The sequence below is a fragment of the Pogoniulus pusillus genome, chromosome 6 (genome assembly GCF_015220805.1).
Source record: "Pogoniulus pusillus isolate bPogPus1 chromosome 6, bPogPus1.pri, whole genome shotgun sequence".
Taxonomy (NCBI): domain Eukaryota; kingdom Metazoa; phylum Chordata; class Aves; order Piciformes; family Lybiidae; genus Pogoniulus; species Pogoniulus pusillus.
The window spans coordinates 47,841,882-47,863,929 of record NC_087269.1 but is presented as its reverse complement, the minus strand read 5'-3'; the positions used below and the strand labels follow the sequence as shown (position 1 = coordinate 47,863,929).

General features: G+C 43.0%; 1 protein-coding gene across 5 annotated transcripts in view; it reads left to right on the top strand.

Annotated features, from left to right (window-relative positions):
- ADK (adenosine kinase) overlaps positions 1 to 22,048 on the top strand; it is a 286,608-nt gene that overhangs the window by 6,723 nt on the left and 257,837 nt on the right. For 2 of the 5 annotated variants that reach the window (XM_064145545.1, XM_064145543.1), the window contains exon 2: positions 5,865 to 5,939. In XM_064145545.1, the coding sequence (XP_064001615.1) occupies positions 5,865 to 5,939 (75 nt within the window). Of the gene's footprint in view, positions 1 to 156; positions 179 to 772; positions 928 to 1,313; positions 1,405 to 5,864; positions 5,940 to 22,048 lie in introns of those variants that run through there. The other 3 variants (XM_064145546.1, XM_064145544.1, XM_064145547.1) reach the window with 3 other exon arrangements.

The window sequence follows — 22,048 nt, the reverse complement described above, 5'->3', positions numbered from 1 at the left end:
CAGGCGCTCCAGCAGCCCGGGAATAAGAGAGCTCTATCTCCTGGGATCTGAAGTGGGAGGGAGCCCGCCGCCGCTCGGCTGCGAGCGCTCGCCGTCTTCTCTGGCAGCGGGTGCCGGTGCCTGGCGGCGGCGGCGAAGCGGAAAGGCGTCCCTGAAGGTCACTCGAGGCGGCGTTCAGGTGTGACCCAGCACCAGTGAAAAAGCGTTCTTGTCGAGTCTGTAAAAACCGTGTGTCGGGAGGAGGCAGCGGCCGGCGGCGCGAGAGGTCCGGGAACGGCAGCGGGGCCGCGGGCAGGAGACTTGGTCGGGAGCGTGGCGGCTGCCCCGGGAGCAGCCCTTGCAGGCGTCCGGTTGGGGTTAGCAGTTCCCGCGGCCCCGTGCAAGCTGAGGAGCAGTGATGCCAAGGCGTCTGCTGGCCATCTTTAATGGGGGCAGTGTGAGTCGAGCTCCGCACCTCTTCGCCGCCTCAAGCACTTTAAAAATTAGCACTAGCGACCGCAATCGCCTGTTCGGGCCGGGGCAGGCGACGGGAGGGGCAGTGCTGCAGGCGGGCGCTCTCTGCCCGTACCAAAGATGGCGGCAGGGGCGCCGCCCGGGACCGTGCGCTCCTGAAGCGGGGCGCGGGGCTGCCGCCGGCACCCCGGGGCCGCAGTCTCCGCCTCGCGGGCTGCCCGGCTCCGCCGAGGGCCCGGGCCCGCCTCTGCCAGCGGCCCAGCCAATGGGGAGCCGTGCGGGCGGCCGGGGCGGGGCGGCGGCGCGCGGGTGAGGCGGCCGAGCGGCGGCTGAGGGCTCACTCGCGGCCGAGGCGGCTGGCGTGGCGCTAGGGGGAGCGGGGCAGCTTCTGGTAGACGCCGGGCGGAGAGCTGATACCGCTGCCGGCGGAGCTCCGCCGCGGGCGGCCGGGCTGGCAGTCATGCCCACCCTCAGGTAACGCGGATCTCCCTACACGGCTATCGCAGCCCAGCCCGGTGCCCCAGGGGAAGGGGCGGCGAGCGCTAATGCGCTTTTAGCTGGCGGAGCGGGAGCGCCTTGCGCGCTCTTCCGCCGGAGATCAGGTCTTGCCTCATTCTCCTCCCGTGTAATTAGGCTACAGGGTAGCCTCCTCCTGTCCTTCTTTTCACCTGCTGGGAGTTGATTGTGCGGCTGCACGCCCCCGCCCCGCGCCACTGGGGCGAGGCGGGAGAGCCGTGCAGGTTCCCTGCCGATCCCTCGGTCCAGGGAGGGGCCCGGCGCTCGGAGCGCGCAGAGTTTATTTCTGAGGAGCAGGTGAGGGTGATGCCAGTCCTCAGCCGCTCTCCCGCCCCGGCGAGAGCCCCGAGGAGTGATACGCTGGGCAAAGTTGGGCTCCCCGACGTGCTGGGCTAGTGGAGAGTTCCCCCGCCCAGGGCAGGGGGTTTGGAACTGGTACGTGGGGGTCTTTTCAGCCCTGTGATACTGTGACCCAGGGGGTGGCGGCAGGGGCATGTCCGGGGGTTCGTGCGGCGGGGTCCGCCTGTGTTGGTGGGAGGACGGATGTCGTGGGACTTAGGCAGCCGCGTTTGAGTCTTAAAGCATCCTTGTGTCGTGCCGTTTCTGGAACCTAGTTTTAAGTGAATCCTAAATAACAAGAAGCAGGATACTGGTGACGGGCAAGGTTCGTAGGAGTCTTTCGGGACTGCGGTACTGTCAGTTTATCAGCAATCGCTGAAGACTGAGAAACCCTTAACATTGAGTAAAAGACATTATTATCACTGATACTGCTTCCTACAGCGATTTATCGTGAGGTAGGGTGGTATTCTGAAGTATTATGTGGTTATTTTGATCAGCACTTCAGTTGCTAAATAAATGCCTAAAATTACAGACTGCAAGATAATGATGGTTCAAAGCAACTCCCATATCCTTTATTCACCCTTCCAACTCACTGTATCGATTTTCAGTTTCTGACCGAGGAATACATACGCTAGCTCTTTGAAATGCAGTAGTGCCTCGCTGTTGAGCTTGCGGAGTTAGCACAGCTGGGGAAGGAGCTGGGTAGTGGTGGAGCGCTTGTTTAACTGCAGCAGCGTTGCTTATGTAAGGCCAAGACTTTTAGGCTTGGCTTCGTAGTTGAAACCGGTGGATGTGTCACTGTAGAAGGCTACGAAAATTTCATAATGAATGAAGCCTTCTCCGAAGATATTTCTCTAAGATAGTGTGTAAATATGTAACTCCTTAGCCAAATACTGTCTTTACTCCAGACCTAAGTAAGGAAAGCATGTGAGCACTCTGCAGGCTACTCGTATGCTTAAGGTCTGTGTACTAGTTATTTGCTGATGGGTGAAGCAATGGAAATTGTCTGAAGTCTGGAATCATGGGCCAGTAGTGCTGGGGCTCTTTTGGTGTCAGGCACGTTATGGTGAAGAGTTCTTCTTACTTGTATAGGTTAAGTGGAACAAAAGTTCGTAGTTAAGGCCTTACAACTATTCAAATGCTATGAATCTGGTTCCATTGCTCTTTTCTTTCAGTGTATGTAAAATTATTTCTGTGATTTCAAATCTTGTGTTATGTGTGTTTTTAACAATGTTCCTTTGAGGCCAAAATGAATATGCTCAGAGCAGACTTAGAACATGCCTTGTTTGGCCTTACTTTTAAGGGTGCAATGAGACTCTATCAAAATGCAAACATTATGGATCATATGCAATCAGATCTTGTACTTGCCAGGCGAAGACAACATTCAGCAGGCTGTCACACAACTGGCACACCTAGATGTCTCGATCATTTCTTTACTAAGGCTTCTTGGCTGGAAAATACCTCAGCATAAGAATTTAATGTGAAATGGACATTGTGGCTGCACAACTGTATGATGCTGTTACAGAGCAAAAAGAAGGCAAAATTTTCACCCTGACTTCTTTTGTGGTTTGTTACTGTTAGGTAGATGAGAATTCTTCTGCAGCAAATGAACAAGGAAAAATTATATTTGAAGAAATAATGTGTTGTTGGTTTTTTGTGTGTAGGCTAGACATGCCAATATTTAAAGGCTCAAAATATTCCTGTCTCTGTGCCAGTAACTAATAATACACTTCCAGTGATATTTTGATGTTGCTCTTCCACTGAAGTGCAGAGCAGCATTAAATGATAACAGTATTGTGTGATAGATACGGCACTGCTCACATTCAGCAGCCAGCTTTAAACAGGACAGTGTCTTATAAAATGCCTGTAACAATAGAGCATAACATTACATAGACAACACTAGAGCATAACCATAATAATAGACACAGCTTTCCACATCATTCAGTTACAGTTAATTTTCTGGACTCCTTAAAAACGATTCTAGAGTAGCTCAGTATTTATGTGGGTTGTTGTTTTTTTTTTAAATTTGGGTTTTTTGAGTTGTTTTCATTTAGTTGGTTTTCATTTCATTGCTTGTACAACTTGTGGTAACTCAGGTGTGAAACACTGGTTGTTTGTGCAAAATAAATCATTTTGGCAATCTCCAAAGAATGCCACGATTAGCAGATGAAGACTTAAGTATATTTCATGAATTACATTACTTGAACAATTCACTTTTTATCTAGTGGAAAGTTAAATGGCACATTTGTGAACTGTATTGCTTGATGGCAGAAGTTTGGAATACAAGCGAGATTTTCTACGAAGTTGCCACTGTTACTGTAGGTTTGCCTACTGGATGGGTGCTATATTTCTGTGCCCAAAGAACTTTTACATTTGTATCAGTGTCTTGGTTTAGAGTTTTAAGAGTACATGTATGTTTTTGTGTACGTGTAGGCATACACACATACATACTGACAGTGACCTTATTGTGTGCAGGTGGAGGAGTTGTCACTTGCTTTGTGAAAAGCTAGGCCAAATATTCATTTGCAATAGGTTAGTTGCAAGGTAGCAAGGACATCCTCAGGTTATTAGAAACCAGTACTCCCATGAGAGAGAAGGGACTGGAGAGAGTCAAGGAGGCTGTGGACTACGTAAATCCTCGTTCAGTGTCTGTTGCGAAAGTGTGAGATTTCAGAGTACTAAGAAATGAGAAATACATTTTAGGGCACATACTGCTTCCTTGCTCTGCTTTATGGCACTGAAAGTGCTGCTGCTGATGACATATGTGGTGTATGTATGCCTGTTGTCAGCATGATAGAGCTTGTCTGGATGTTCAGCCAGTACCAAGTTGCTGTTGTGCCGTTTCTAGTACGTTCTGCAGCCCACTGCTTGTTAGATGTTGGATAGCTACTATTCTGCTTTTCTGTTACTTCGTCATAGGTAGTGTCGTCAGTGTGTCAGCTGTATTTCAGAGTTGTTGAGGCACAGCTGCTGTTTCCTCACATGCCTTTTCCTGAAGGGCACATATGAAATTATTGTTGTGTAGAATCTTCCAGAATGTGAGAATCAGCTAAGCATCATGTACAGAAGTGATCTGGATTCTGGCTCTGTCTTCACAAACTGTGTCTTCCACTTTTCACTCAGAGAGAAATCTGTTGTAAAGGCCTGCTTCTAAAGTTATAACAACGTTTAGGATACTTAAAGCATGGTTTGCTGTGTCTCAGAATCAGGTTTCTCACTTGCTCATTTCTGGACTTCAGAATTTAGCACTTAAGGGGGGCTAATGTGGTATTGTAAAGAAGTTGTTTGATTGTGCCCTTTTGGTAGATAGCTTCAAATCTGACAAGTATTTGTCAGCAAGTGGCTTTTCGTAGATGCTGTGAGAGATAGTGAATGGGTTTCCAACCTCTGTTGGACATAATGAGATTGTTCCATATTATCCCCACTCTGCCTTTTTTTGTTTGTTTTTCTGATCCTGTTGAGGAGAAATTATTGACATCAATTATTCAGTAGGCAGATGTTGAGTCTCTAAACCACTTGCCTTGCTCTAGATTGGTCAGAACAATGGAAAACTTACAGGTTTTGAGATTGAGGTGACATTCATGCAGCTCTGGATAAACTGCAGATGAATTTTATATGTGACTGCAGTGTTAAAATAGTGCTATTTTGGGGATGGAGAGACAGGGAGTGTGATTTCTCCGTAAATACTTGATAGAGACATAGCAATGAGGGAGGCATGTGTGGTCATACAGAAGTTGCCTTTGGTGGCTAGAGTAAGGGCTCGTGTGCCAGCTGGACGTGGCAGGTGTTAGCTCCGTGAGGAATGTGATGGGTTCAGACGGAGTTTTAGGCAGCCTTTGGCAACAGCTGCACTCGCTCCTCCTTGACGCTAGGCTATGTAGCTAATCCTTTCACATCACTGCATTATCACCCCGGTGCTTGCTATTCAGGCAAATTTAACACATGCTTTCTGAATGGATTTAAGAAAAAAGTTGCAGCCAGCTCTTGCAGCTGTTTACAGTATTAAAGATGTCATATTTTTATGTGGCATATCTCATGGTAATAAATTTCAAATAAATTAAAAAGTACACGTGTGGTTTTCAGTAGATGGCTATGCTGCTTCAGATGGCTGACAGTGCAGGATCGGTAGCCTTTTAATTTCAGTTGACTGGTTGGTAGCACAGCAAACTCAGCAACTAAGTTTGTTCAGTGAAATTCTTATCACCTGGTCTGACGCTCCCTATGCCTAAAATCTGATACTACAAGCTGAATGCAATCTGCATGCAGCTTTAATTTGTCATCCAAATGAATGACAACGTAACAGAATATATAGCTCTACATACTCTTGACTTCTTACAGTCTGTATGTTGATCAGAGGTTATTGTAGGATGATACTTCGCTCGAATTTAACACTCCTGTTTATATGGCAGGTCTCCATGTGCTGGGCAAAATGTGCATCTTCTTCAGTTGTATTAAATAAAAAAAACCTTTTTTAATATCTAATACAAAAATGTCTTCAGTGTATTAGAGTAATAATGATAAACACCAAGCTAACTTAAAAAATTATTCTCTTACAGTGAAAATGTCCTCTTTGGAATGGGAAATCCTCTGCTTGATATCTGTGCAGTTGTGGACAAAGACTTCCTTGACAAGTAAGTATTTTTTAATGTCAATTTTGTTTCCTGAATGATGCCTATAAATAAACTACCTGCTTGTATAATGTTAAATTTGTGCTGATCTTTGTAGGATTCTGGCCTTATGCTGTAAGAAGCCAACATTGTATCGTTGATTTGATTGTTCTAGCTGTAGCAAGGTCATGGTGTCAGTGAAAGCATTCTGTGGTTTAATGTGATTTTAATATTTATTGTTTTCTCTCAGTTATTTCTATTAGTCTCTCCATGCTGTCTTTGCTAGCCTTCAGTTGGAAGCAGTCATCAATGTCAGCAGGATGTAGGTAGCTCCTGTCTATTCGTGTACTACTTTGATTTAAAGCGCTCTTTTCTTTCTTCAGTGACGGCTTTGGGGCAAAGAAGCCGCTGATGTAGCATGCCGGGACAGGCTATGCAAGTGCACTCTTTTGGAAGTATTCTCTTTTCCTAGTCAAGAACAGCACCACTGATGTAGTCTGTTATTCTACCGAAGCCTAGTTGTTAGGCTGCCGACCGTGTAGCCACGTATCATTGATCTGCTGCTTGTGTACTGCTGTTGACATTCAGCTTACTGGTTCTCTGATCAGCTTAGAGATGTCAGGAGGAGCGAAATACACTTGCTTTTTAAAATCCTTCTGCATGGGCGCACTTTCTTCCAATTGTTTTCACTTTCTTTCAAGCAATTACTAAGTTGATTTAATCTTTCAGAGTGCTCACAATTCCTTGTTTAGTTTTGAAAGTTAATCTTTTTCTCTAGTCATTCTTTTAGCTATTGTGAATAAACTATAGGTGCAGAGTGTTATTTGTGAATTTGTACGACTGCTCACAAATTTTCTGAAGCTTCTAGTAACAGCAATAATTTTGTTTTGCAACAGTTATTTTGTCACTCAAGCTTTATCTAAAGGTATGCTTCAGTGAGGGCCTGAATATTGCAAACTGGAGGCAAAACCAAAGAATGTAATGGAGTGTGTCAATCTCAAATGCCTGAAACTTTGAATACTCAGGACATAAACTTGATTTCTGCACTAAATTAATTTGATGCCTCTGCCTTATGTTTCTACTAAAATAACTTGAAAACCAGTCTCTGAAAATAAGTGATGCCCCCACCCTCAACCCAACAAAGCTCCCCAACTACCCCTTATAAATTGCTGTTCTAAGATGTGGTGGGATCTGTGGTGCAGCAAGATTTCCACTGTGCTTTTCACTGGACCCAACGTGCTGTGCAGAATTTAGTTTAATTAAATTTAAACATTAGAAGTCTTACCTACTCAATTTTGAGTCCTGTCAGACAAGTTAAATTATCTCCTGGAGCAGCGTATGCTCTGTGTGCATATCTTTACTGCCAAAATGCCTTTGTGGAGTATTTTATTACTTAAAGCAATAAGCAGTCTTCCAACAACAATTTCACAAGGGCCCTGCTCTTAGTGCCATAGCTCTGGTAATAACCTGAAAACGGAGTGGCTTATCTACCTCATCATGTATCTGATTTTTATTTCTAGTGTCCTATTGGTGAGTGCATGTGTAGTAGTCCATTTAACAAAGATAAGCATGTTTCTACTCTTAAGTCAGCTATCTCCTGCAGTACTTTCTGAAATGGAAATCAGATCCTACTCTTCCTCATCTTGTGAAGGGAGGTAAAATAGCAAACCTCTCTCCAGAACAATTAGAATAAAGTTGTCTGTTCAAATGCTGCAGGGAGGTTGTGATGGTTTGAGAGTTACCTGCCCCCCACTCTTAGGAGTAAATACCGTTGTTCAGAGTAAAGGGCTAGGTGTTGCAAATTTAGTCAGTGCATGTTGTCAGTGAAGAGTATTAAAACGAGTCCTGTAGCCAAATTTTTGGGTGCAGTTTCGATTAGTGGAAGCAGCATGAGGGTCCTTTTAAAAATATTTAAATGGCCTGCAACCCATGTTATAAATAAACCTGAAAATAAAACATAATGCAGTCCTGCCCCTGGAAAAATTGAAACAGCTTGCTGCCCTGTAGTACTGGTTTGAGTGACTGAGCAGTATTGGAAGGTTGGGTGGGTACTTTTGGTTTGGAATGTCAGCATAGTCCTGTTGCCTTTCTTTCAAGGCGAGTTTTGATTTAAGCAGGGATCCAAGGCCTTTTGCTTAAAGCATCCCAAAACTTGTCTAGAGAGCCTTTCCTAGAGTATTTCTAGGAGAGGTGCTCTGAATTTATATCAGAACTGCACTGTGCCTATCTGAGCTTTTGAGAAGTGAGGTATATTTATTAATCTGCATGCCAGATTCTGTTGTGTTTGTTGTCTCCAGACCAATCATTTGTATGTCATCATTGTATGTCCAGGATTACAAGTTGCTGTTTGATTACTTTGTGGCTTTTAAAGCCATCTGCTCCTTGGTTCTCCTCCCTGCCTTCTCTGTGACACTGTTGTAAACACAAACTATCTGTAAACCAGGAAATTAATTTATATTCTTTTCACTTTTCACTGAGAAAAAGTGGAATAGGAGAAGGAGAATGAATGAGGTCTTCAGAGTGTGTTTGTATTTTGGAGTCATGTTGATAGTTAATGTATGTGTTAAGAGTTAGGGCTAGGCAGGCCAAGCCACTAAAGGAGTGAGGGGTGCTCTCTAAACCCTCTCCCTTCCCAAAGGTAAGAGAAGGTGATTAAGAGAGAGAAACTGATGACAATTAAAAATACTTTAATGAAAACCAATGACGGAAGAAATCGTGATGGTTTTGGTGTGTGATTTCACTAATAGGGGTATGGATCTCCTGCAGTGTGCTACCAGCTTCTCTGCAGATTTGAAGGTGGCTGGGCCGTTACCAAGATGCTTGGTTATTGCTAACTTTCCTCACAGCAGAGTGCTGTTGGCAGGTAATGCATTAGCTAAGCACAAACTTTACTAATAGACAGTGTTAACATCTGGTAAGTTTAAGCTTTTCTTGTTTTAGGTTGCTGTAGTGTTTGTTGTGATGGAATTTATGAAACTGCACATATTTTATTTTTTCTCTGCTCTTCTGGGAATTTGGATTATAAATCAGGCAAAGGTTTGAGAAGCAGCTGAAACGGAAAGCATCTGCTTACTCGCGTTACATTTAGCTTGGTCATTCTAGCTGTGTACTGCGGCCGTTCTGCTGTGTCTTATTCTCAGCATGTTCAGGTTTGTTGCCTTTGCTGTTACCTGACAGAAGGCAGCTTTGTAACTGCCCATAGCCAAATAATGAAAATGCAAATCACGGGGTTAACTTCAAGCGATTAGGAGTCTGAATAGCTTTTGAACCATCAGAGGTGGTTCTTTGTTCACTGAATTCCAGCTTCAGCGTGCTCTTCGGGTTACAGTGCAAACAAGCCGTTCTCCAAAAATATGACTGAGAAAGACAAGGGCTCATCCTGTACTAGGAGGCTGTAGGATCAGAGAATGCACAAGCTCCAGATATGGACTTTGCTACCACATATAAATGGGGAAGAACCCTCAAAACTTGCAGCTTTTTCAGTTTCTCTGGTGTTTTGACTATATATGCCTCATCAACCCTCTGGGTTTTTGTCTTGCTTACACTTGGGGATTGTTATGTCAGTACAGTGTTGAATTGGGAAGTACAAAGTATTAACTTTAAAACTTGCTCTTGAACATGTTTCTAAAAAAAGGTGTATTTTTGGTTTAGAAACAGCTTACTGTGTTATGCTCCATTGCTGAAGCAATCCTTATGAAAGATTTCTTGTAAAAGTATCTTCTGTATTGTCTGATTTGGCAGAGAAGCTGAACAGCTGAGGCTTTTATTATCACTTTGTGTTTTTGAATTGTATCTGTAGAAGTCAATCTATCTTATCTTAAGGTCTGAACATAGAATATTGTTGAAACTGCTGAGTCAAATTGCATCATCTGCCTGCTGGTGAGTTATGAAAACTCCTGTGTTTGCTTGCAAAAACTTCGGTATTGATGGCTGGCCTGAAAGCGTTCCCTCAGTACTAATGTGTCTAGAAATTTGGTAGTGTTCCTGACAACATAATTAGAGCTTTCCACAAACCTGATAATTTTTCCTAGTGCCTTTAGTAAAATCTGTAGCTTAAATGAGTGAAAGATTGTAGTTAAGTGCCATTTGCGACAGGCTGTTTGAAAAATCTGTCTGTGCAGTGATAGTTGTGTGTGAGGAGTTGTGAGGTTTTCGGGGTATGTTGAGCTCCAGCAATGTTTACAGAAGAAACTTTAACTACTTATTTACCTATAAAATAGGATGATAACAAATAGGATGTATTCTTCTCCTTATGATTTCTCCTCTTTATTATGTTTTCACTTTCTTAAATGCTCACCTAGTAATAAACTGCAATTGGTAGCATCAGGGTGGGGTTTTTTTGCTCCATTTATTTAGAAAACTTGCTAACTTCATACATGTCATTAGAATATATCTAGTTCTTGGAAGAATGATTTTCCTCAGATTAACCTTGAGACATGTCATAGACAGAGCTTATATGTATTTTCCTTCCACTCCTAAGTAAAACCTTGTTTACAAAAATCTGGGTGTTGAATTACAAAGCAAATGGCGAGATACCAAGTTTCATTGGCCTCACCAGTGCAAGCAAGGAGCTTGCTTGAAAGAGTTCTATGAATTAAGTATGTTTCTCTGGTTTTAAACAGGCAATAATATTACATGAAAAGACCCTTGCTGAGGATGTAGTTAGTAGAAGAAGGTGGGCTTCTTGGTAGAGGACTGGAATGGATCCTAAACTAGATGGTGAAGTTTGCTCTTTGAAAGTAGCACTTGCTGAAGGTACTGAAGAACTTCTCATCTAAGAGTTTCCCCATGGCGCAATTACAAGACGGGTTTTTATTCAACATATACAAGATAATAGTACTGATGCATGTTCTGGGTCTGGCTCCAGGCATTCTTTTTAATTGCAGGGTAATAACACGAGATTTTAATACTATTTTCCATTTATATCCTGCTTCTCCAAACCGCAGATTGTCACAGCATAAGCAAGGACGGACGTGGTTTTCTTTTTTCTTCTCTAGTTCCTGCAGTAATATGGTAAAACAGTTTGAGCACTTGTGGATTACAGAGCACTCCAATCAAAAATTAACTGTTGTCAGATTATCTGTCATTTTTACTGTAGGTGAGACAGAATTGCCACCTCTGCGAAAAGATGACCTTTAAGTGGTAGCATTTTTGAAGCGGTTGGGATACCTTCCGCTTTAACTTCGTACCCCAAAAGAAAAAGCCTCAAGTAAAAAATGCTTAGTGCTACTTGATTTTTTTTTAAATTGATTTATTTGCCATCTCAGTAGCTTCTCTTCCCCCATCGTGTACAAAGATGAGAGAGGTTCTGTCCTTCCTTTGGAAGTTGAATACTGATTTTTAGCTTTTCTTTTTAACGTGCTCATTCATCAGGCCGTTCCTGAGCAGCATGCAAATACCACGTAAGTGTTACTGTTAATTGTGGAGTTGGGAGGTGCCTATGCCACTGTTCACCTCTAATACTATGCACAGAGCCGTGCCCAGGCCTGCTCAGTGCTTTGCCTGCACTAGTCCTGTTCCTTTCTGGAGCATTGGACCTGTGGTCTCTACTCTAGCCACAGGGAGAGGGTGGAGGCAGCCTGTCTTCCTCTTAATTGCTGCTGTTCTTGTTTTTCCGTAGTGAAAGGCTGGAGAAGGGAAAAGCAGCTCCTTGAGTGCTATTTTATGCTATTTTTGTCAGGGCAGAAGCACCAGTGCTCCAAGTTACTGGATACTAAATCTGCACTGCAGACTTCAGGGTGCTGTGAAGCCTGCCGTTCCTTGCTAAGTTCAAGCTAAATGCAGAGCTGGAGACCAAGGCATTTCACAATGACTGATTCCTCGTTGTAGTAGGATAATAGAAGACTTCACTGGAGGTGTGTTTTCTGTCTTGCTTTGTCTTGCTTATTTGTAATTGCAGAGGTGAGAGTCAGATACGGGTTCGTCATTTGCTGGGTGTAGATGCTTGTGCTGTGTGCCCAGCTATGCCACGGCATTCTTCTTTTCACCTGTGCCAAATCCTGTAAAACAATGCTGAATATTTTAGCACAGTTCCAAAAATTGCCATAAAGAGAGCTCCTCGGTTTTGCAAACTGCTTGAATTGGTTTTAACATAAAAATTGTTTTCCTTTTTTTAGTTCCCTATGAAACCTGTGAGTTTCTGTCTTCTAATCACCTGAAGACTAGGGAAGTGTATTTTGTTGGACTATTTTCCTATCTTATTCCAGTGATATTTTAAATTTTTTGTTATATTTTTTTCTCCTGATGAAGTGGGAGCAGAACTAATTGACTTAGAATGCAAAGAATCTAAGGTGCACATGACAAAGTGTGACGGGCAGCATATGAGTGCCCAGTATGACAAGCTGTAAGAAGTCCACAGCAGCAAGAAGTTGCAGAAATACAAATGCTGCCATGGACATTTTTTCAAACCTTGTATTGCTGAGGCTGCTTATTTAATGTTGAGGCTGAGTTTTGCTCTTTTTAGGTGACACAGCTTCCTGCTGGTAGGAAGGTAGGCAGTAAAGATTACCGTTAGATTATGCTGTTACTGTAGAGAGGAAGGAACATTCCTTTTCCTTCATAAGAAGCAAAACTGACCAAGTTCAGTGCCCGATTCCAAGTGATGGTGACATGCAGTATCAGCTACGGATGCTACTAGAACACCAAGAATGGTACATGGCAATGCAGAAGTTTTACAGAATCAACCAGGTTGGAAGAGACCTCCAAGATCATCCAGGCCAACCTATCACCCGGACCTATCCAGTCAACCAGACCATGGCACTAAGTGCCTCAGCCAGGCTTTGCTTTAACACCTCTAGGGACTATGCCTCCACCACCTCCCTGGGCAGCCCATTCCAATGCCAATCATTCTCTCTGCCAACAACTTCCTCCTCACATCCAGCCTAGACCTCCCCTGGCACAGCTTGAGACTGTGTCCTCTTGTCCTGTTGCTGGTTGCCTGGCAGAAGAGACCAACCCCGCCTGGCTGCAGCCTCCCTTCAGGTAGTTGTAGACAGCAATGAGGTCTGCCCTGAGCCTCCTCCTCTGCAGGATAAACAACCCCAGCTCCCTCAGCCTCTCCTCACAGGCCTTTGTGTTCCAGGCCTTTGACCATCTTCATTGCCCTTCTCTGGACACGTCTGTTAATCCTAGTGTCTTACATGGCTTCAAGATAGCATACTTCATCTGTTCTTTCTCAAAGTAAGAATGGTAGGCACAAAGTAAATATTTTAATTTCTAATATTTATGTTTCTCTGGCTTTCCAGTAGAGGAGGAAAGTTTCCAGAATATTGTGTGCCTCTTGGGAACTTCATTGTAGACTTGCTGTTTGGAAAAGAGATTGAAGCCTTTTCTCCTAATCTGGTAGCTATAACTTGGTTTTTCCTAGAGTGTGTTCCACTGGCTTTCTGGTTTGAGTTCTTCAGTGGATAATAATTTTGCTGTCTCTTAATTGATTTTTATTTATGTGACATTTCTTTCTTTGTGCTAGAGTTACTAATTTATTTTCTTTGTTGTAAATTCTGTTTCAATGTTTTCATTCAGAGATAAGAGACAGAACAGATGCTAGTATTGGGACAAAGTTTAATTCAGTTATGATGTGTTCATGCAGCCTAACACTGATGTTTTGCTTGCAGGAGCATAATGTTACAGTCTTTGGTTTGTTCAGAGTATTAAACTGTCTTATTGTACAAGTCAAGCATGTCAAACTTCGTCTTGACAGCTAAAGCACAGTGCTTTACAAGTCTGTCCTCTCCCCAAAGGAAGGAGATGAAAGATATGGTAGGTTTTCATGTAAATGCAACTTTAATGCAAGATTGTTAAAGCTGGTTTGTGTTGATGATATGAATAAAATCAAGTGCCAACTGATGGTTATTTCTCATGGAGGAAAACCACAACATAAAGGTCAACAAAGCACGTTACTGTTAGTGCAATGTGTATAGAATTTGGACTGTCAATCTTCAAAATAATACGTAGTGTGTGTGCAGCCTTTTAAAAGACCTTGCAGGAAAATACTTCGAAATTGTACTGAAAACAGTATTTTTAAATCTGTATATTAGAGTTGTTCAGAAATGTTCAATTTTTAGCTTGCTAGTTAAGAAAACTGTTTTGACAAGGCCACTACTATGTGCTTAAGTCCAGAGTGAAAGGGCTGACCCTATTAAATGATCGTAGTTGACCAGACCACAGTCTGGTGATTAACAGGCTTTGAACTTTGTTGGTTTCTTAATCCCTTTTAATCATTTAAACCTATTATTGTTTTGACTTCAATTTCAAAAGCCTTTTAAATCTGTCTTGCAGTATTATGAGCTGATTAAACTCTGATTTCCAACTACGTTATCAGCTGGGATTCTTGTCTTACAACACTGAATAATTTAGAAACAGCTATTTGGGGAAATGTTTATCAAGATGGGGGAAAAAACCAGCAACAATAAAACCCTCAACCAACCAAAAAACCTAAAGAAAGGAAGACCTTTAAAAATATGCTTAGTAATGTTTGTATTTAAATTAGCCACCATATCCGTGCAAAAAGCAGGGGGGAAATCCTTCTAATCTATGGCTTCAATAATTGTATTTAATCTTTCTTTTAGGTTTTAGGAGTGTAATTTCAAGTTAATTCTGTGTTGGCATCTAAATCTATCTTTCTGTTTTTGTAATAAGTACTGTGGTGAAAAAAAGCATTTCTGTAGATATTTTTGGGTTCTGTTTCATGCAGAAATTCCAAGTCTTTTTCCAAAAAGCAGATGTTTGTATTGCATGTGACACAGCCAAATAAGAGTCCAGTCATCTTGGTAGTCAGCTCCTGTGTATTAGTGACTGGGTAAAACCAAAACCACCAGAAATTGCTCTGTGTTTTCTCCAAGGCAGTCCTTCATTCTCCTCGCCCTGACATTTCTCTTCCAGTCGCAGTCCAGTTGAAGAGTGGAGCTTTTTAGAAAAGTAAATGGCGAAGATGTCCTTTGACTGTTGTCAAGCTGTGTAATTCTCTGCCAGGGTGATGCTACGTGCTCTCTCCCTAACTGAACTTGATTAATTGTCATTTATAACTATTAAGTAATTTGTTTTCCACAGTCTTCAAATAGAAGTACCTTAACCTGCTCTTGCTATTTTTCCATGTTTCTGCAAGTGCATGCTTTACTCCTACCTACATTTAATCTTCCTAAGCTAAACTTTTTAGCTGCATGTTTTCTTGTTTAAAAGTAGACCCAATTAGTGAGGCAGACGACTCATTTTGGTGGTTTTTTTTTTTTTTTTTTTTTTTTTTGCTGGTTTGGGTTTTTTGTTTGCTGTTTCCTATTACTATAGTGAAGTAATTAATTTCTTCAGTATTTGATATAAGTTGGTTCATCATACTGTGTTAGAATGTTCTGTTGTCACTGTGTACCCTTAGCAGCCTACTGTCATCTATGGATTTCAGCAGTTGCTACTCTACTTAATTCTAGATTGCTCATAAATGTGTGGCATAGTGTTGGCTCTAGCACTGATCCATGCTGAAGTCGTTCTGAGGTGTTCATTCTCTCACAGCCCTAACGTTTCCCTAAAGGAGTATCTGAAAAGTCTGTTAGGTGGTTTCCTCTTTTGTTCGTAAAGTGGACTACGCAAAACGTAGATACTTCTGGACGCAGACTTTCCTTGGGATTGTATTACTGTCACACATCTCCTCTTCAGACTTCCAGTCTTGCAAGGAAGGGATTTTGGATTTATGTTTCATATACAAACCGGAATTTACTTGGGATTTTTTTCCTGCTGTTGTCTAACTCAGAGGCATCCTAGACTAAAAATGAATTGTGACCAGCTGTCATTAAACACAGAAATTCACGTAGAAAGGAGTCTGTTTCACTGTCAAACTGAGGCAAAGAAAGAGTGTAAAAAGGCAGCAGAAACCAGGTACCCTGCTGTTGAAAACAAGAAAGTCTAAAGGGGAGGGATACTTTGAGGGAACGGGGAGTGCAATGCCTTTCAGACTCTGAAGCTGGGAGTCTCTAGCAAAGCAACAGAACAATTTATGAGGGGAAAACAAGAAAAAGTGGATGTATTAATCAGAATAAAATCAGTGCATGTCAGGCAAGAGACTTGAGTGAATTCCCAGGACACAAAGCCTTTCACTGTTGTTTGTTTGATTTGGTGTGTTGTTGTTTTGTTTTGTTTTGTTTTGTTTTTTCATCTGGGCCATGATGAGTTTGGCTGCTGAATTTATACATAATGTGTGGTCTGGGGTGGGGTGGTTTTGTTGTTGTTTTAATCTTGATTTAGAAAATGCACGTCCTCCACAGTCTAGCTCAGCAAGCATCAATTAATGATGCAAACAAATATAGGTCATGATACTTGCACTCCATATTTGTGTTTAGAAAAAAGATTACTTGGCTAATCAGGAGAGTAAAGCTGCATTAGACTTAACTGAAATTTCTAAGCAACTGTGGCCATGTCAAAAAGGCAGAAATACTGCCTTGCTTTAAGTGGTGTTTTACTGCTGTAGAAAAGCTGCTAACTTACTGCCTTTTGATCTCTGTGTAAATGAATGCAGAAGAAACGGAGTTAGCAGTTACGGCAGCATTACTCATTCTCTGTGATGAGCTACAGATGGAAGTTCAGAAACAGGCTGACCTTCTATACCCATCCCCCATAAATCTGCTGCATTATAAGTATTTTGGGAGCTTCTGTTGGGTTTGCTGTGTGCATTGGTCTGTAAATGCTCGTGAGGATGCGCTGTTGTAGCAGGCTCACATATGGCTGAAAGATCCTGTGGGATGTGTTAACTGTGTTTGGTAGAAAGCAGTCAATACAGTCTGAAAGAGGACACCAATGTCCCACAGGCAGGTTGTCCTAGTTTTTACAAGATTAATAATTAAGAAAAGCCAAGAGAAAAAGGATTGTGTCTCATTTTTTAGAGCAGTGGAAGCAGCCTTAACTTCACTTGCAAGTTGAAGCAACATAAACCATTCTTAGGGAAACTTCTTCAGATGAATTTGAAGTGCAAGAAGACTCTACCGAAGCCCTTAAGGTTTCTTAATGGCTTTCTTAAAGATTTATGTAGAAATGCTTCTGCAGAGCTTTGTTTCAGAAGGTCTTCTCTTTTACTGATGAGGCATAGCCTAGTATAACATAAATTCTACTTGTCCAGTTAATGTGAGCAATATCCTGTAGATCCCTGACAAAGAAATCACACTGCTCCTTTTTTTGTGGTGCAAAGTTCAAAGAACGTGCAAAAAATCTACTCTTCCATACATGTCATTTTTAATCAGTCTGGGAAATAATGCAGCAAACCATGTCAGATAAAATAAATGTATGGGTTAGCAGAGCCCAAGTGTATGTGAAAGGAAGCAAGGTTAGTCAGAGCCGTGTGCTGTGCCATGAAGTCCGTATTTATTTGTACATCAACGAAGGCAGAGGAATGTCTGCAGAGATCTACATTTAGAGCTTCCCATGGTGTTTTACTGTCACAGCTTTGTATTGCTTGGAATAGTTGTAATATTTATTTGGTTTTTGTAGTGCTGGCTACTCACACGGACTGTTAATACACAAAACTCTTTTCTCTCCAGCGTCCTGTTCCTTCACAGGTACTCTTGAAACTGGGATTGAGAATACTGCTGCCCTGCATACAGGTGCTTGTATTGCTTAGGGGCAGAGCGCAGGGTGGAGGCTGCACCGCGGCTCTTCTGGCCCGCCCAGCAGTGGCTGCGTCGGTGCTGATCTGGAGTTTGATGTTTGCGCAGGGCTTTTACCTATCATTTCTGTAAGAGGTTTTGCTTAGGGTGGTAGAGTCAAGTCAGCAATTCTGAAAGGTGAATTAATTCTGAAATGAGAATCTGCTTGCTTGTCACCAGTGGTTGTTTTGAGTCTCGGGACAGATGATTTGGCCGTTCTTCGGGAGATGCTTGTTGGCGGCGAGGACCTGCATGTGGCTCTCGGGTGGAGTTCTCCAGCAGTTCGTAACCAGTACAGGCTGTGTTTCCTGTGGGTTCGGTTCAGACTGTAAAACTGGCTGCTGCCTGCAGGGAAGCATGCCCTGCGGCTGTGTGCGGCTTGAGAAACGTCGCTGTCAAAATGCTGACCACAGGAGAGACGGGGACAGGCGTCTTAGTGGAGCCTGTTGTGACAGGACGAGAGGCTCAGCCGGGGCCAGCAGTGCGCGCTTGCCGCCCGGAGCCTGGGCTGCAGCAGGAGAAGTGTAGGTGGCCAGCAGGGCCAGGGCGGGCATTCTCTCCCTCTGCTCTGCTGAGACCCCGCCTGGAGTGCTGCAGCCAGCTCTGGAGCCCCTGCGACAAGAGGGCTGTGGAGATGCTGGAGAGTGTCCAGAGCAGGGCCAGGAGGATGCTGAGAGGCTGCAGCAGCTCTGCTGTGAGCACAGCCTGAAAGAGTTGGGGCTGTGCAGGCTGGAGCAGAGGAGGCTCCCAGGTGACCTTCTTGTGGCCTGCCAGCATCTGAAGGGGGCTCCAAAACAGCTGGGGAGGGACTTTTTAGGCTGTGAGGGAGTGCCAGGACTGTGGGGGGGGGGGAATGGAGCAAAGCTGGAGGTGAGGAGAGTGAGGCTGGAGGTGAGGAGGAAGTTGCTGAGCAGGAGAGTGGTGAGAGGCTGGAATGGGTTGCCCCGGGAGGTGGTTGAGGCCCTGTCCCTGGAGGTGCTTAAGGCCAGGCTGGCTGAGGCTGTGGGCAGCCTGCTCTAGGGTAGGGTGTCCCTGGGCATGGTATGGGGGTTGGAACTGGATGATCCTCCTGGTCCCTTCCAACCCTGACTGATTCTATGATTTAAAGGTGTCCCTGGTTTCTGCAGAGGGGTTGGTCCCTTTCAACCCAAAGCATTCTATGATTTTGTGATACTTAGTGGCACATACAACAAAATTTATCAGACTCCATTCTGGCTCGGTATAGTGTCTGTCCTCAGCCTGCAATAATCCTGTTATCTGAGTCTGTGCTACTTTATGTTCCCTTTCTGCAGTACTGAAATTCTTCAGAATTGCTGTAGTTGTGGATTTATAATGAATGGTTTAGGTGACAATGCCTGTTAATATTTATGCATCTACATGTACATAAAACGAGTTCTGAAAAGATAGCAAATAGTGAAGAAGAAAATGAGATGAAGTTGAGATCTGAGTGCAGGTGGTATTATTGGTTACAGTAAACAAGGGAGGAAAGAATAGAATGGAATTGAATAGCCTGGGTTGTAAGGCACCTCCGGAGGTCACCTAGGTCTACCCCCTCTGCAGTACCCAGGGGCCTCCTCTACTAGATCAAGCTGCCTTAGAGCCCTGTCGAGCTTCACCTTGAATTGACAGCACCAGGAGTAAGGCCTCAACCACGTCACTGGGCAGCCTGTTCTGGTGTTCCCCTACCCTCATGGTAAAGAGCTTGTTGCTAACATCCAATCTGAATTTACTCTTTTCTAGTTAGAATCCATTGCCCCAAGTCCTGTACGCTGCAGGCCTTTGTAAACAGCCTCTCTGTGAGGATTGAGAGGCTTTAGGATAGCTTTGTCCTGGGAGCCTGGAAACATTTGTGATAATTAAGATTCAATTCCAAGGTTTTTTTGTTACTGAAATTTGTCTCCTGCATTTGTTAACTTCACACATGATGAAGTCAGTAAGTAATGGGAGGAATTCGAACCACTTTGCTCACCAGACTAATTTAGATGTCCTGTGTTACTGTGCCTCGCTGTAGTCAAAGGATGAGAGGTGCTTTTTCAGAGCTTGGTAACTCAAGAGTTGGGCCTTTGTTTCTGGATGAAACAGATTAGGTTGCTTGTTTATCCTGGTGAAATGCCTAAGCACACCTTTTGTAGCCAGTTTGGAAGAAGTACTGTTTTCCAAAAGTGATCTTGACACTAGGGACAGTAATATAAAGCAAATAGGAACTTCTCACTTAGGCTGCAGTTAGAGGATGAGTGATGAATGAAGGTCTCTCTTGGCTCCAGTCTGCAGCTAGGGCACTTGAGCTTTGATGGGATAGGGCTTGCAGGAGCCACTATGGTACGGTGACATCTAGAGGTTAGACCAGGATGATGTGACTCAAGAAATTCCATGGGGAGCCGAGTTTGGGAAGAAAGCTGCCGTCTTTCAGAGAAGAAGTTTTACCTATTAGTAAACAGCCTGTTGTACTGTCAGGAATAATCAGCTGTGGCGTTCAGAGGCTTAGGGTGCGTGTATCTGAGCAGGCAGCTGCACTAGTTTGGTGGAGGTACGCAGCTGTGCCGTGTGATAATTGCAGCAGTTGGGGCACTTCTGGCCATCTTCATGACTGACTTCAGCTGCCTGTTGAAAAGGGGTGACTGGAACACTGGCTACTCCTACAGCAGATTAAAAATCAGTGAAGGACACATGGAAGCTTTTGATATGTACTGCAGTTTTGGACACAGTCTTGCTGTCTACTCTTGCATGTTTTTATTCTGAGGTCCCCTTTTTGAAGTAGGATCTTGGACAGTGATGAACAAACTATTAATGTTTTGAAACTGTATCAAAGTCCAGTACTTGATAAGCAAAAAGAATAACCTATTATTTAATTTTCTAGGATGTGCCAAACATTGAATTTCACAGGGCAGAAAATGGGGAACAAAAGTGAAGCTGTAGTTCCTTCAGTTCCTGTACCCACTTGCACAGCATATTTGCATCTCTTTCACTTACTGGTTTAATGCTGGATGTGTAACTATATAATGCATATGCAGTATGTAGTTCTGGTTGCTCAGGTGGTTTGAAATGTCCTCATTTTGGCATTTTAAACAGTGCGTCTTCGGCTTCAATTTTGCATCTAGTATCTTTTTGCTCCTAAAATCTGACCTTTGTCACTTAGGGAGAGCCAACTGGTTCTTAACAATCTTTCACATGGAACATATGTTGGGAATTGTTATGCCAATTTTTCACTGTACTGGTTGTGCCTTTAAATTTATTAAATACTTCAGCAGCTGCTTATGAAATAAATATAGCATGCATCATGTCTTCATGCATAGAATGCTGGTTGAGAGTTGCTATCAAAACAGTAACTTTAGGGGTCAGGAAGACTGTTTAAAAATGCCATTTTTGTGGTGAAAGAAAAGAGGTGATGGTAAAAAAAGATTAGGTAAGCTAAAGTTCCCCAAAGGAACCATTCTGCAAACCTCAGGGATAGCAACTGTGTCCTTTCTGCACCGCTCTGTGGTATATCAGTCACATACCCTGGATGAGACTCACACATCTGTTAACCAGCATTCCCACTGTGATGTTAACATGGTTTCTGCTGTAGCTGACTTACACTAGTCTAAGTAGTGAAGGGTTTTATTTGCAGTCTGTTTCTTTTTTCCACTCTCTGAATAACTGGAGGTTAAATTGTGATTTAGAGGGAGAGAGAGAAAAACAGAAAATGAAGGCACAAGGATTCTGGAAGCTTGAAAAAGCTATTAGTTCTGTATCCTCAGCAGATGAAACCTAATGCACATATAAAATTAATTCAGTTCTTAATGAAGTAGCCTGATTACTGTTCAGCAAAAAGTCATGCAGTGTTATTTGTAGTGAAGAATGGTTGCAGCTTTATGTGGGTATATTTTTAATGGACAAAATGATCTCCATTTACAAAATGGACTCTATATTAGCCAGAGGTCTCTCTGTCTATTACAGGCAGACCCTTTTAACAAATGATGTAATTTCATTTTAAGTAAGATAGCAGAGTTAGTGTCCTTTGACTCCTGCAAGATATTCTTTGTAGAATTTTCTGGTGTCAATAAAAGTCTTAAGACAGGACAAATGGAAATATTGGGGAGAGTTAGTTGCATTATGAGAAGACTGATAGTGGGCTGGACTCCTCTTCATTAAAGAGCCTCTCGTGCTGTTTACTGCAGAAAACATCGATTTGGAAGTAAATGTGAGATTACAACTGTTAAAATTTTGCTAGGATGGTAAAGAATAAAGAGGACTAGGCACTTAAACCAAATGTCCTGAATCTGTTACTGAACTGTGTTACCATATAGTGTGCTTACTGTAAGAGTCCAATGCTGCAGTGGCATTTAGAAGGAGAATGTGGATGGACCCCGCTGTATTCTGATTAGAAATGACTACCTGAAGCAATAGGTGCAAGTCAGCGGCATACTATGGCAAATAACCTGAGGCTGTCTTTTGCATGTGTAAACAAGAAAAATGGGTCAGTCAGTTGGTGTCTTCTATGTTTGAATGCAGTGAGCCTGAGAATGCTTTGGG